At 39.7% G+C, this 14,720-nt stretch overlaps 1 protein-coding gene across 1 annotated transcript in view; it reads right to left on the reverse strand.

Annotated features, from left to right (window-relative positions):
- LOC122653715 (mitochondrial import inner membrane translocase subunit TIM22-4-like) overlaps positions 1 to 13,790 on the reverse strand; it is a 59,331-nt gene extending 45,541 nt beyond the window's left edge. The window contains exons 1-3 of the mRNA XM_043847649.1: positions 13,539 to 13,790; positions 4,806 to 4,996; positions 4,608 to 4,680 (exon numbers count right to left, since the gene is read on the reverse strand). Of these exons, the coding sequence (XP_043703584.1) occupies positions 4,608 to 4,680; positions 4,806 to 4,996; positions 13,539 to 13,704 (430 nt within the window). The 5' untranslated portion in view covers positions 13,705 to 13,790. The remainder of the gene's footprint in view (positions 1 to 4,607; positions 4,681 to 4,805; positions 4,997 to 13,538) is intronic.
- Positions 13,791 to 14,720: the final 930 nt, after the last annotated feature.

Genomic DNA, 14,720 nt, shown 5'->3' on the forward strand with positions numbered 1-14,720 from the left:
GGAGAGAATTCTGGTTGCACAGATAAACCAGGAAAAAGCTTTTGCAGGTAGAAAATTCTGGTTGAATAAACCCCAAACTTCAATCCACTGCATAGCATGTATATATTAATCAGCATTATCATACGAAACCCTAGTTTCATATTCTAGAAACTAGGGTTTCTGTTGAATAATGTACACCAGAATACTGTGGGGGTATTCTGGTCCTTTAGGTTGTTTACTCTTCTGATAGAGTCGGCTAGACTAGGTTAGGGGCAATTCTGTCCTATTGTAATATTTCCCTTCATTATAAATAGAGATCTTGTCTGATCTATAGAGATCACTCAAGCATTACAATCTATTCTTCTTCCATCTTCTCTTCTCTCTTTTCTCCACTCTAAAGTTACTGGTTACAGGTCCCAGGTTTACTACATGGTATCAAAGCTAGGCAACCAGTGACTGATTCTCTCCAAGATTGCAGTTTTGAGAGTCGTTTAGGTTTTCTACTTGAAGAAACACTAGTTCATCGAAGAAGAAGAAGAAGAAGAAGTAGGGTTTCGTACATTGAGTTGGTGATTTGATTTGCTCAGGTTCTGATCTGATTTTTTGGAGATCTATTTTCTGCAGTGTGTTTTTCAGAATCGATTGCTGTTCTGTTTGAAGATTCCTTGGAGATCGATCAAGGTTACTATTGGGAACAGCTCTTTTTTTCTGGCCAGTTTCAGATCTGGTTCTTGTTTGCCGCTGCTTTTATTCGAGGAGTTTATTCCTTGCTGGGTACGTGATACTCTGTCGCTACTACGATACCCCTGCTACCGTCAATGGTTGAAGAAGCTCCACTTCTATGGTTGGGGTTCTTCGACAAATATTACTACTGCTAATCTGAGTGTCAATTGCACCTGTTATGCACTCTCTTGGTTAAGTGTCGCAAGCTTCTTTTTGCCTCTGCTAATGTCATCGCTGGCCACTGATTTTGCTACTGATTCGAACAAGAAAGAAAGATCCATCCTTCTTCGGTTTGCTATTGTTGATTACTGCTTTGGTGGGGCCCAGACATTGAGGTTGTAGTTTGTTCTTTGAGGGGGAGATTGGAAAATATTGAGATGCTGGTCCTTTGATGCTGGTTATATACCAAAGCCATTGCCCTTTTAATTACGACATTTCTTCAAAATTCTTGAAGTATAGTTGCCCAGGTGGGCCCCGAACACATGTGGGATTTGTACTTCTTTGAAGGTTGGACCTTGCATGGTGGTTGTTGGCTCCAGCGAGGAGAGGTGAGATACTGATATTGGGATTCTTTTATCTCCGGCTATTATTTGCAATGCTCTTGTTTATGTGATTTATTATGATGCTCATGCTTTGAGATGTTGGTTATTGGCCGTTATTTGTTCACGTGTAGTGCTACACGTGAGGGGGAGATTGGAATTGGATATTACTATTTGCATATCTGCTCTGCAAAAGTCATCAATTGGAGAGTCTTACCTTTCTCAAGATTATTTCGGTGAAGATTTATTATCAGTTCGTGTCTTTAGTAACGTTCGAAGTTCGCTGCCCTCCGTCTTTTAAGCATGGTGTTTTTGAAGATCGACAAGAAAATTTCACTTTGTGCGATTGAATTGATTCTTCCTTTGTTTGAAGATCGAGTTTCCACAATTATTGGAGAACATCTGTCATCGTCACCTATCTGCTATATTTGGATTGTTGTTGATGTTATCTATCATCCACTTTTGTTCATTGCTGATGGTTCGACACAGCGTTTTATCTACTGATGCTGCTGATGTTGCTGTGCTTGGGCTGATATTTCTATTGGTTCACTGAAGTCTACAACTACTATTCAAGACTGGTGTAGCATTTATTTTTTTTCTTATTAGTCCAAGCTGGAGCTTCCTTTTGATATATGTATACTCCAGCTTGAGGGGGACTGTTGAATAATGTACACCAGAATGCCGTGGGGGTATTCCGGTGCTTTAGGTTGTTTACTTATTATTTCATTATGTACTGCCTACTCTTCTAATAGAGTCGGCTAGACTAGGTTAGGGGCAATTCTGTCCTATTGTAATATTTCCCTTCATTATAAATAGAGGTCTTGTCTGATCTATAGAGATCACTCAAGCATTACAATCTGTTCTTCTTCCATCTTCTCTTCTCTCTTTTCTCCTCTCTAAAGTTACTGGTTACAGGTCCTAGGTTTACTACAGTTTCATTGCAAACCAGGCAGCATTGGTTTCTGCGAACCACAAGGAGGAAACCCTAGAAGAGTCTCCAAAATAGAGAAGAAGGATCACAGTACTGGTTACTTATTGTTCTAGTGACCATGTAGCAATATCAAGAATAAGAAATCAGTATCTGTGCAAGTGTGGAGAAGGAGAAGAAGATGAGAAGGGAAGTGAAGAGAGAACAAAGGAACACAAGGTTGGAATCAGAATACCCAAACCATGACACCCCCCCCCCCCCACTTCTTACTGATAAGATCTTATGCATGCTATTACAATTAAGGACAGAATAAGGACAGAATTATGCATGTATAAATTACACATAAGCCTACCAATAAGAAATATGTGACAAAAACACCCCTTAGCCTGTGGTACACCTTTTTTTTTTTGGTTGAATCAATAATTCATTACCAAAAGCCCCAAAGCGGGGTGGGGGAATATACAAGGGTCGGAGAAGAGAAAGAGCCTCCCATAGGAAAGGGGAGAGGCTGAATCAAGGACTCAGGTAAACCCCAGGAGACAACAATGAGCCTGTTCCTTGGGGTATCAAGAACATTACAATGAGGTAAAACAGAAAGCTTGGAGCTAATGCCAAAGTAGATGGTTTTCCAAATCTTGTCAAAGGAATGAGTTGGAAGTCCATCTATGAAGATTGCGCTCCATCCAAATGTGAGATATAGTGGCACCGAAAGCAAGCTTTCCTGCAGTGTCACAAATCGACGATCCTAAGAAGGTCATGTCAACCCAAAGCCATTCCCTAGAAAAGGGGAGGATTCTTCTACGGCAGGGCCAGCAATTGCCTAAAACCTTTTCCAAAATAGAGGTCGAGAAGGGGCAGGAAAAAAATAGGTGGTCTAAGTCTTCAAGGCCGTTCCAGCAGAGGACACAAGAGGGGGTCGTCGGGATATGTCTATGGATGAGGAAGGCATGGATTGGGAGGCAAAGGGAGAGGGTTCTCCAAACTGTAAAACTGTGGTGGGGAATGTGGCCTTCGAACCAAACAAGCTTGCACCAAGGGACGGTTGGGGCTCTAGGTCTCAGGAAGTTCCAAGCAGAGTAGGCATTGAACAGGCCGTTAGGGGAAGGGAGCTAGAAAACTGAGTCGGAAGGATAGAGGGACCCGACTGGGAGAGGGGGGGAGGGCAGACCAAATAGGGGAGAGGGCGGGGCTGGGGAGGCTGGGACCAGGCACCATGAGAAATGATGGAGGGCAGAGAGGAGCATTTTGGGATGCCGGAGGAGTAGATAGTCCTCGCACCCACAAAAGAAAGGATAACACCCATTGGGGGCCAATTATCAAGCCAAAGAGAGGTGGAAACCCCACCTCCAATTTTGGAGCAGTGAGGGAGAGGATTTTGCAAAACCAAACACCCAAGAAGCATCAGAGGTCGGGGAGACGGACCAAAGGGAGTCATGCTTAAGGGAACATGAGTAGATCCACTTGACCCAAATACTGTCTTGCTTAGAAACGATTTTCCAGATAAGCTTAATAATCCCACAGAGTTGGAATCTTTGATTCACCTCAAACCACGGCCAGCCTCATTTTTTGGAAGGCAAATGGAAGCCCATCTGAGGGGGTGGAGGAATCTGGAGGTGTCTGTTCCTTTCCCAGAGGAAAGCACACATGATAGATTCTAAAGCCTTGATGGTAGATTTGAGAAGACCAAAGACACCACACCAGTAAATATAGGGCGATTGGAGGATTGAGCTGATCAGTTCAAGACGGCCCGCATAGGAGAGGAGCTTGCCCTTCCAGAGCTGGAGTCTTTTACAAATCGAGTCACGCATAGGGGTACAATGATGACTCAACAATCTGTGGTACACCTTATTAACATTTTCCAAATGGATTCTTTGTTTACGGTCTTACGGAAAGGCAACACTAGAGATAAAGTATTTTTTTTACTAACTCCTGATTTTATTTTACCTAATTATTAAAGTTATCAAAAGTTTATTACACAAACCAGCAAAGTGACTGAACTTATTTCTAGTAGCAATGCTGAATGATTGCCTGTTTTTCAAATGCATGGCCAGATCTCGAATACATTCTCAGGAGTCAGGATACATGTCAAACACTACCTTAATGTAATTAGAAGATTTAGAATGCATTTGCAACGTACAAGACTGTAATATACTAATATTAGAAGGGCTACAAAAATTCCCTCTGTACTGCAAAGCATAAAGAAACAGTCTATCCAATTGCTAATATGCATAAAGAAAATAGCAGATGTTAGGAGTTTTCAAACTACGGATTAGCAGTCCATTTGCTAAAGCTTTTCCAGAGAATACTTTTTGTTGTTGGAGATGTGGGTGTAAATATGAAAAACACTCACCCTCGATTAATATTAACTACAATCCTGGTGCATTTTAATTTATTCAATCAAAATCTTCTACACAGTATGATAGAGGGAGAAGGGTTACCCCTAGCAGATATCGCTCCTCCAGTTACACATCCAGCAACAACAGTATTCGTCATGTCATGCTTAGCCCGTGCCTGGACACAAATAGTCCTTAATCAGTTTACTCACAAAAAATAAAAGCAAATATATATCCAGCGAAGCCCTATCTAATAGCAAAAAAACTTTTAGCTTCCTTTCTAACAAGTTAGCTTAATCTCACCTTCTCAACAACGCATTCTGCAGCTGAGAAAACAAATCCCATCACTGCAAATGTCTTGGCCGAATTTAAACTCCTCCTTCCCATCTGCTTTGCAGTATAAACGAATTGTTGCCTTGCAGTCATTTCCTCTTGCATTAGAGGATTATCCAATGCCCCAAGAAACATACCCATGAAAAACCCAAGCCCACCACCTACATAAAATTTCCATTGAAGAGCATAACCCAGTTTAAAAAAATTTCATCCCTGACCTGAGAGACCCAATTGTCAAATTTTCGATTGAAAAGACTAGAAACAATCTTCCAAAAGAAAATAAACAAGTATCATGGTCCAACATAAATACTTAAAGAACGAATCCATATGTGAAGCCTTTGCAGAGGTAATCATGGGTTTGGCGGAAAATTCCGAAGTACAGAACGCAAGTTCAACTGATGGTGCAGCATCTGGTGGTTAATGGGCAACATACTCGGCTTTGGCTTGATTGATGGCATCCAAAGGATGTCTTGCTTAACAGATTTGGTTATAGAATCCATTATGATGCAGGCTCCTCCACGACAGCATTTATGCAATCTACTCTTTGAGAAGGTAAATGGTCTCGAGGCCCTCCTGTCTCCCTCGAACTTATGGAAGTGTGGAAACAGCTACCAGATATCAAGAATTGCATGCATCAGAATCTGATTTGGTTATATGGAAGGCTACACCTTCAGGACTCTCCACAAACAAGTCAGCTTGGGAGATGATTAGATCAACAGCGATTAAACTCTTTAGGGCAGATGCAGTTTGATTTGTAAATAATATTCCTAGACAGTCTTTTACAACTTGGTGGCACTACCCATTACAGACCAATTAAGAAGGAGAAATATCCAAGTTCCCCCACCCCCCCCCCCTTTTGCAGTTTTTGTTGGGCAGGAATGGAAAACAAAGGCCACCTCTTCTTTGGCTACAGTATTACTTCTCAAGTCTGGGGGGATGTCTTACAAATATGCTCAAGTTCATGGCACCAAGGACATAATCTTACAAGGGAAGCTACAAGGGCAGTGCAAGAGTTTGGTGGAATGGACTCTCTAATGGATTGATTGGTAAGCTTGCATTCTGAGCAACTATTTTTCTCTTATGAAAATAAATGAATTTCAAGCTATTCTGCAATAGCATAAGAACATGGCCATTAATTGTCCAAGACATAAAGGTGAACGGCTTAGAGGGCAGCCTTGGTGCAACGGTAAAGGTTTGCTCCATTGTGACCATGAGGTCACGGGTTCGAGTCTGAAAACAAACAACCTCTCTGTGAAAGCACGGGTAAGGCTGCGTACAATCGTACATTATGATCCTCCCCAAACCCCACACTGGCGGGAGCCTCATGCACTGGGTATGCCCTTTTTATAAAGGTGAATGTCTTGGATCGCTGTTTAGCATGGCTTCAGAGCTTGGTAATATTATGCAGAAAAATCCTTTGGAGGAAGTATTGGATTAAATTAGATTTTAATTTTAACTCTGGAAGAGCTTAGGAATCTATGGCCTATCTTGGATAATTAAGTTGTTTAATAAGATTATGTGCACTGAGAGAATGCCAGATGAATGGAGGAGAAGAATTGTGGTCCCGATTTACAAAAATAAGGCCGATATCCAAAGTTGCAACAACTATAAAGGCATAAAACTAATGAATCATGCTATGAAATAATGGGAGACAGTTATTGAAACCCACCTGAGAAAAGAGACCACTATTTCGGAGAACCAATTTGGTTTTATGCTAGGAAGACCCACAACAGAAGCTATCTACCTACTTAGGAGACTCGTGGAAAGATTTAGAAAGGGCAAGAAAGATCTCCATATGGTCTTTATTGACCTAGAGAAAGCTTATGACAGAGTTCCTAGAGATTTAATTTGGCATGTGCTACGAAGGAGAAATGTTTCAAGTAAATATGTGGACATAATTAAAGACATGTATGACGGTGTGGTAATAGTTCTAAAACTCATCTCGACTCGGTGAGATCTCGGCTCTCGTCTTGGTTTTCTGAGAAACCGAGACAAGATGGCATATAGTACATAAAAGTGCAATATCTCGGCAAGATCTCGGATCTCGAGTTGAGATCTCAGGTTGACCAATGGATATGACCCATCTACTATGTATTTACTTACCTAACTCGACATATCTCGGCGAGATCTCGAATTAACCCATGGAAATGACCCATCTACTATGTATTTACTTACCTAACTCGACAGAACTCTTATATGCTTACTGTGGAGCACTATATGCAACATTACAGCAACACTATGTCATGGGAAGACTATGTGACACTAGCGGAGACTGAATACTTGATTCAAAGTCATTTTATGTGATGATAGTTGTAACACTGTTAAACAGTTTGATGTATCACTTTAACATTTCTAATTCTTATTTAAGTTTTTTTAGCTATTAATTGAATGTTTTGCTTGCTTTCTATTACTAAATTCTGTGTAGAGTAGGGTATTTTAGTACGTCATCGCCTACTAACCTATGGTCCGAATTGAAACTCATATGTTGACTTGGTTTTTGCAAAATTTGATAGTTCCATTCTGTTTAAATGGCCTAAAATAGGCTGAATACCGAGTTTCAGACCCAAACTAGGTTTAAAACCCACCAATTTGAGGCTTCAAGTCGGAAAAAAAATGCACCAACTCGACAAGATCTCAGCGAGATTTCAACTCGACTCGGTTTTTCCAAGGGCCGAGTTGGTACCGAGACCCGAGTTTTAGTACCTTGTGTGTGGTGACCAAGGTTCTAAAACTCAGTTTTGACAAGCCAGAAACCGAGATATGGTCAAAACCAAGGATTTTTCCCAGCCAACTCGAGGTGGTGGTTTTGAGGCCCAAGAATGGATTTTTTTATCTGATTTTTTGCATACAGCCTATTTTTTACGTTCTATTTTCAGCCAAAAAAAATTCAAAAAGGTACTTGTGGTTTTTTACCCAAGTTTTCGAGTGTACGCACAGTGTACTAAGAATCATAGTTTTGGCACTTATTCATGCTAAACATAAGTTAAGTACATGTTTTATATTTGTTATTTCATTTACTTAAGATATTATTCATAAATATGCAAATGCAATTTTCAACTTTTAAATGTTGGGGGTTTTTCTCAAATCTATAAATTCCATAAATCTTAATATGGTAAAACATTGCTAAAAACCAAAAGTGCGGAAAATATTCATTTGTTTTGGTGTCTAAAAAAATATTTTCATTCAGAGCGATTTTGACAGTATTCGCACACACCAAATTAAGTTTGACCGAAACATATCTCCCTCAATATAAATCAGATTTAAGCAATCTTGGATTTGTTGGAAAGCTTCCTTAGCGCTACAACTAACATAGAAGCCAGGGGAAAAAGGCGCGCGCTACTAGCGTAGCTCGCTTCACTTTTGTTGCTCCGCCCCAACTCGCTAGCACACTCCGACTTGACTTGACTAAGCCCCGTGTTCTAACATAGAGTTGTCAAAATCGCTCTGAATGAATATATATTTTTTTAGACATCAAAACAAATGAATAATTTACCGCACTTTTGGTTTTTAGCAATGTTTTATCATATTAAGATTTATGAAATTTATAGATTTGAGAAACACCCCAATATTTAAAAGTTGAAAATTGCATCTGCAGCCGAAAATCCAATTTTTTTTCTTGAACTGAGGTGTTGACTTTTTATCCTTTTGGAATTTTATTTTTTTAACTATTTTTATTGGATTCAAATAGGGGGCATTAGCTTATTAATGAACAATATCTTAAGTAAATGTATTACTTAAATGATATTTGGCATAAATAAGTGTATTGGTTTCTGGCATAAAAAAGTGTTTGTCCTGGTTTCGAGCTAGGTTTCCTCAAGTTTCGATGGGCATAAGTGTCAAAACTTACGAAATTACCAACATCTCGATCGAAACTTGTTGAGTAAAGGGATTTTTTAAAGTTGCACCTTATCTCGTATTGGTTTCGTGATTTAGAACCATGGTGGTGACTAGTGTAAGACCCGTGGAGGGTCAAGGTAGTGAATTCCCAATTACTATTGAGTTACATCAAGGATCAGCTTTAAGCCCTTATTTGTTTGCGCTTATTATGGATGAGTTAACCAGAGACATCGAAGGAGAGGTTCTTGGTTCATGCTTTTACTGATGACATTATTCTGGTAGATGAGACAAAGGCTGGAAATAATGCCAAACTAGAGTTATGGAGATCAACCTTGGAATCAAAATGTTTTACGATAAGTAGCACGAAGACAGAGTATATGTTATGTAACTTTAGCAACTCTGGGATGGATAATGAGGGGGTGAAAGTTGATGAGGTGGAGATTCCGCAAAAGTGACCATTGGTATCTAGGATCAATCATCAGTAAGGAAGGTGATATAGAAGATGATGTCTCACAAAGGATTAAAGTAGGGTGGTTGAAGTGGAGAGGTGCATTTGGAGTGCTATGTGATCAACGGATCCCTTTAAAACTTGATGCAAAATTTTACAGGACAGCCATAAGACCGGCTATGATATATGGCGCAGAGTGTTGGGCAGTTAAGAAGCGTCATATAGATAAGCTAAGAGTAGCGGAGATATGATGTTGAGATGGATGAGTAGCAAAACCGGAAAGGATAAAATAAGGAATGATTGTATTAGAGCTGGTTTGGGAGTAGCCCGGATCCAAGATAAGCTACAGAAAGTCGTCTGAAGTGGAATGGCCTTGTTCAAAGGAGTCCTTCTGATGCACCAGTTCGGAGGAGTGACTTGATTCAGATTGAAGGCTCTATAAGAGCTAGAGGCAGGCCTAAAATGACCCTTGGAAAAGTGGTGAGGAAAGACATGCATAGTTTAGGTCTTTTTTCCAGTATGACGTCGAATAGAGCTAACTGGATGGCAAGGATTTGTGTAGCTGACCCCAATTAGTTTGTATAAGACTGATCTGTAGTTGATATTGTTGTGTTCATTTTCTTTACTTTTAATTTTTATATCTTGCCTTCATAAGGATTCATATAGCCGATCCCATTCAGTTGGGATAAGGCTGAGTTGTTGTCGTTGTTGTATATGACACCCTTGAGTGGGATTTTATATTTGATGTTCTGGAGAGAATTGGCTTCTCGGAGGGTTGGATTAGATGGATTTCATCAAATTCTCTCGTCCACTAAAATTTCTGTGCTGGTTAATGGAAGGCCAGTTGGTTAATTGGGGTCCAAAGAGGTCTACGTCAGGTGGACCCGTTGTCACCTTTATTATTCATTTTAGCCAGGGAAGTTCTTTGTAAGGGGATAACGGACCTTTGCCAGAAAGGCAAGATTAAAGCCATTCAGGGGCCAAGAAATGTCAACATTGCAAAGTATCTGATGTCTAGGGATGATATCTTTTTGTTTATGAATGCATATCTAAGATTTGTGAAGAATATCAAGATTTTTTTGGACCAATATCAGAGCTTTTCAGGTCAAAAGATTCACCCCCAAAAAGTAAATTATTTTTTGGGTAGTTGTCTGCTGTTTGGAAGATAAGAATTAAACAAATTCTTGGGTTTTCGGAATGCAATCTACCCACTCACTATTTGGGTGTTGAAATATTTAGGGGTCGTGTGAAAAAGGAAGTCATGATGCTTATGGTAGACAAATGTAAAGCCAGGATGGTGGGTTGGAAAGGCAAGCTGCTATCAATGGTGGGTAGAGCGCAATTGGTTAAACCGGTTTTGTCAAGTATCCCAATCCACAATTTCTCCATTTATTGGTGACCGTCCTATCTTGTTAGTCTAATGGAAAGGAGGATGAGGAAGTTCATCTAGACAAGGGATTCGATGAAATCAAAAGCGATGACTGTAAAATGGAGCTCTTTGTGCATGCCAAAGAAGGAAGGAGGCATTGGTGTTCGTCGGTTGAGGGATGTGAATAAGGGTGTTGTTATGTAGTTATGTTGGTCTATTACATGGGTCATCATGTATGAGCAACTACATGAGAGAGAAATATCTCAATGTTGATGGATCTCTAAAATTGGAGGTTCAAGCTTCGTCGATTTGGCAAGGAATCAGAAAAGTTTGGCATTATGTATCAAATAAGGAAAAATGGATTATTGGCGATGGGAGACATAAATTTCTGGAATGATAAATGGTTCGGAGACGTCTCCATTGCGGAATTATCTGGTCTTGACATAGAGATTTTTCTTCCTTTAATAGCCAAGGTATCGGATTTTATCTCGCAACGGAGATGGGTTTCACCTAATGTGCAATCTTCTGTTTTGCAGCATATATTTCAGGTGGTGAGTTCCATAAAGCTGCCAAGTCAAGTGGAACGTGATTCTTGCAAGTGGAACTTATCCAAATCGGGTGAGTTTGATGTCAAATCGGCTTGGGATGATATTAGAGATCACTACCCGAAAGTCCCTTGGGCAGTTATGGTGTGGAATAAAGGGCTGCTCCCAAGGCAATCGATTTTTGCCTGGAGATGGATCAATATGAAGATACCGGTAGATGAAATGATGACAAAGAAGATGATCCCGATGGTGTTCAGATGTGAGCTACGTTTGAATGCAAGTGAAGGCTTTCAGCACCTCTTCTTGCATTGTCCGTTTTCTATGGAGATTTGGCACTTTTTTATGAATATAATTTCTGTGAGATGGCAATCATGTAATTCGGTGATGGAGTTATTCAATTGGTGGCATAACAAAGCTAATGTGGTACCTCTTCATCGGATTTGGAATGCGTTTTTTTGTGATTATACTGGGCCATATATGGAGAGAACGAAACCAGAGGTGTTTTGAGTGCATTAGAAGTCCAGTACTCCAGTTGCACTGATCATTGAAAAAATCAAAAAGGATGTCAAAGAGATTTCAGTGACCTTATCATGTAATATTAAATCAGCAGGTGATCTTGATATTTCAAAGAAGCTTGAGATCATCTTCCCTCCCTTTCGTCCTCCAGTTCTTTTGAAATAGTTTGGAAACTCCCGGATCTTTGATAGACTAAATTGATGGTTATCCTTCTGAAAATCCAGGGGTCCTAGCTACTGAACAAGAAAGACATGGAAGCAGGTGCAGGTGGTATTTTTAGAGATCATGAAGGTCGTCACCACTCACCAAGGATGCTATTCGCAATTTTTGGGGAATAGAACAAATTTGTATGCAGACTTTTCAGCTGTGTATTGGCCTTCACCTTACAAGCAGTAAAGAGATGGGACTACTCTGGATTGAATGCAATTCAGAAGCAGTGATTCAGTGTGTTTCCCATCAAACAATCCTGCTGATTGTTGAACAACAATGGAGATCAATGAAGTGTTATTTGATATCTACATCTTGGAAAATAACGCACACTTACAGAGAAGCAAACTGTGTTGCTGATATCTTGGCAAAGAAAGCTGCCTCGTCAACATGGAATAAATATTAGGAGGAATGTCCTCACTTTATCCTTGCAGATGTTGAATGGGATAGTCAAGAAAGACCTAGGTATCGATTTATTTAATTGTAAATTGTCTTTTTCCTTGCTATGGAAATGCCAAAGGTGAGGTAAGAAGTCAATTGTGGATTTGAGTAAGCTGCTGATGGCCAAGTTGTAGGTGGTAGCTCAAATCATGGTCTTTCTTGTACTTATGGTCTGGGTATGCCTAGACTTTTTTATTGTATATCAGATATTTTTTTATAATATATATTTTGCTAATCTCTAGCAAAAAAAAAGTCTTGGATCGCTGCCATTTTCTAATTTTATCTCAGGAATGGAGAATAGAAGAAATAAGTTTTTGGTGGAGAAGTGGGGAATTCAAGTCAAATGGATTATGCAAGTGCCACGTACTTGATTGTGGGAGAATCCGGAGTAGGATAGAGTAGCTCTACACTGTGATGGCTCTTTTGGTCAAGATATAGCTTCCTACGGTGGCCTTGTGAGAAGTAATGACGGTTTACCTATCTTTGCCTATATGGGTAAAGGAGGGGACAGATTTGTCTTTGCCATGGAGCTTAGCGCTATTCATTGGGGTCTGATATAGTGTGTAGAGCGGAATTTTACAAGGATTTCAGTCTGTTCTGACTCAAAGTCTGCGGAAGATATCTTACAAGGTAGTGTCAATTGTCCATGGACTGTGTTGCATTTGAGAAGTACAATCTTTCAGGTGCAAGATGCTTTGGAAATTACTACGCTTGAGCATGTTTGGAGATAATCGAATCAGCCTGTGGATTACATTGCGTCTATTGACTCTGTTCCATCCGGAAGGGAGGAGCTGGTTATTTTATGTAATGATAAAAATATGCTGATCACTTCATTAATTATAGATTGTAATTCTTTGTCTTTATGAGTAAAAAAGTTTCTAAATTAAACTATCAAAAAAATATATACATCATACAAACCCATGAAAACCCCAAGCACACCACCAGTAAAAAATTCCATTAAGCACCAAACCCATTTTAAAGGAATTCCAATCCTGAACTAAGAGACCAATTCTCAAACTTCCAATGAAAGGACAAGAAACAATCTTTCATAAGCAAATAAAACCCGAGAAGCAAACACATGAAACACCCAAGCCCATCACCTAGTACAATTTCCATTAAATAGCAAAACCAATATTAAATAAAGTCAAACCCTGACCCTAAGAGACCCAAATTTCCAATTTGTGATCGAAAAGACAAAAATATATATATATATATATCGTTCATGAGCAAATAAACAAGTATGATACAAGCAAAGAGAAATAAGAAGCATATAATTCCAAGCATTGTCAAAACCCAGGAGTCCTATCAAAGAAAGATTTTTATTCGTTTCAATTAATTACCCATTACTCCGCTAACAACACTTCGAACAGCGCAGTTGTTCCATATGTCTTGGCCACGGATCTCCTCGATCGTTGGCAGCCTTAACGGCTCTATCTGGGGCTTCTGTGCTTCGTTTGAGCTCGAAGAAGAAGAAGTTGAGGATTCTGAATCCGAAGTGGTGGCCATGATTGAATGGTTCAACTGCAAATACTAAGCCTGAAAGGGGGCTGCAAATCTCGATGAAAAGAAGCTAACTAAGAACAGCAGTCGGAGAAAGAAATCCTTCTTTCTCACAGAGTAAGAGATGTTCTGCAACTCCTAAAGATTCTTTTTTAAACCCAACCGGGAATCGAATCTAAACGGGTCCGGTTCTTGCTAGTCCAATTTAACCGGCAAACTTGGTTGCCAAAAAGGGTAAATGACATTTTAAGAAATTACAGTTAAGGTTCCTAACGTTTCGAATATTATATTTGGGATACCTAAACCAAGCTAGTCTTGGTTTAATCAAGTTTTTTTTAATTTCCATTTTTATCTTTATATATCAAATTAAACCTCCCTTCTCTTTCAAGAGAACCTTAGCTTCAATGCATTTTCTACATGAATTGACTTTTAGTCCCATGCAACGTTAGGAATCTTAGCTATGAGAGGTTAAAAGAGAAGATAGGTTTGATTTGATATATAAGGGTAAAAATGAAAATAAAAAAAAATTTATTTAACAAAGTCAGTGTATCTTGGTTAAGGTATCCCAAACATAATATATGAAATATTAGGAATCTTAGCTATAATTTCTTAGGGGGAGTGTTCTTTGCATTGGATGTAAGGGCCACATTGTACACAGCGGCCAATGAGAGTCCACGCATCCATACATTGGGGGTGGAATTTCTGCCATTCATGGGGGCGCACCAGTCATTTCCATCCCCATGTGTTTAGACGTGGCCCCTGCCCCACACAAAGAACATTTCTCCAATTTCTTAAAACATCAGGTACCTTAGGTGTCATTTACCCAAAATATAATTTTAAAAAGAGGGGGTTTCTATAAGCAAACGACATAAAGGAGCACACCAATGAGATGTGATGTCTTGGCCACAGATCTCTTCGATCGGAAAAAATAACTCATGCGATTCTCTGCTCGGTACAGTTCCTTAATGCCTTTAATAAGAGGGTGGGTGGATCCCACCCGGGCAGGGGGTAGGGTGATCACT

Source organism: Telopea speciosissima, chromosome 3, assembly GCF_018873765.1.
Source record: "Telopea speciosissima isolate NSW1024214 ecotype Mountain lineage chromosome 3, Tspe_v1, whole genome shotgun sequence".
NCBI lineage: Eukaryota > Viridiplantae > Streptophyta > Magnoliopsida > Proteales > Proteaceae > Telopea > Telopea speciosissima.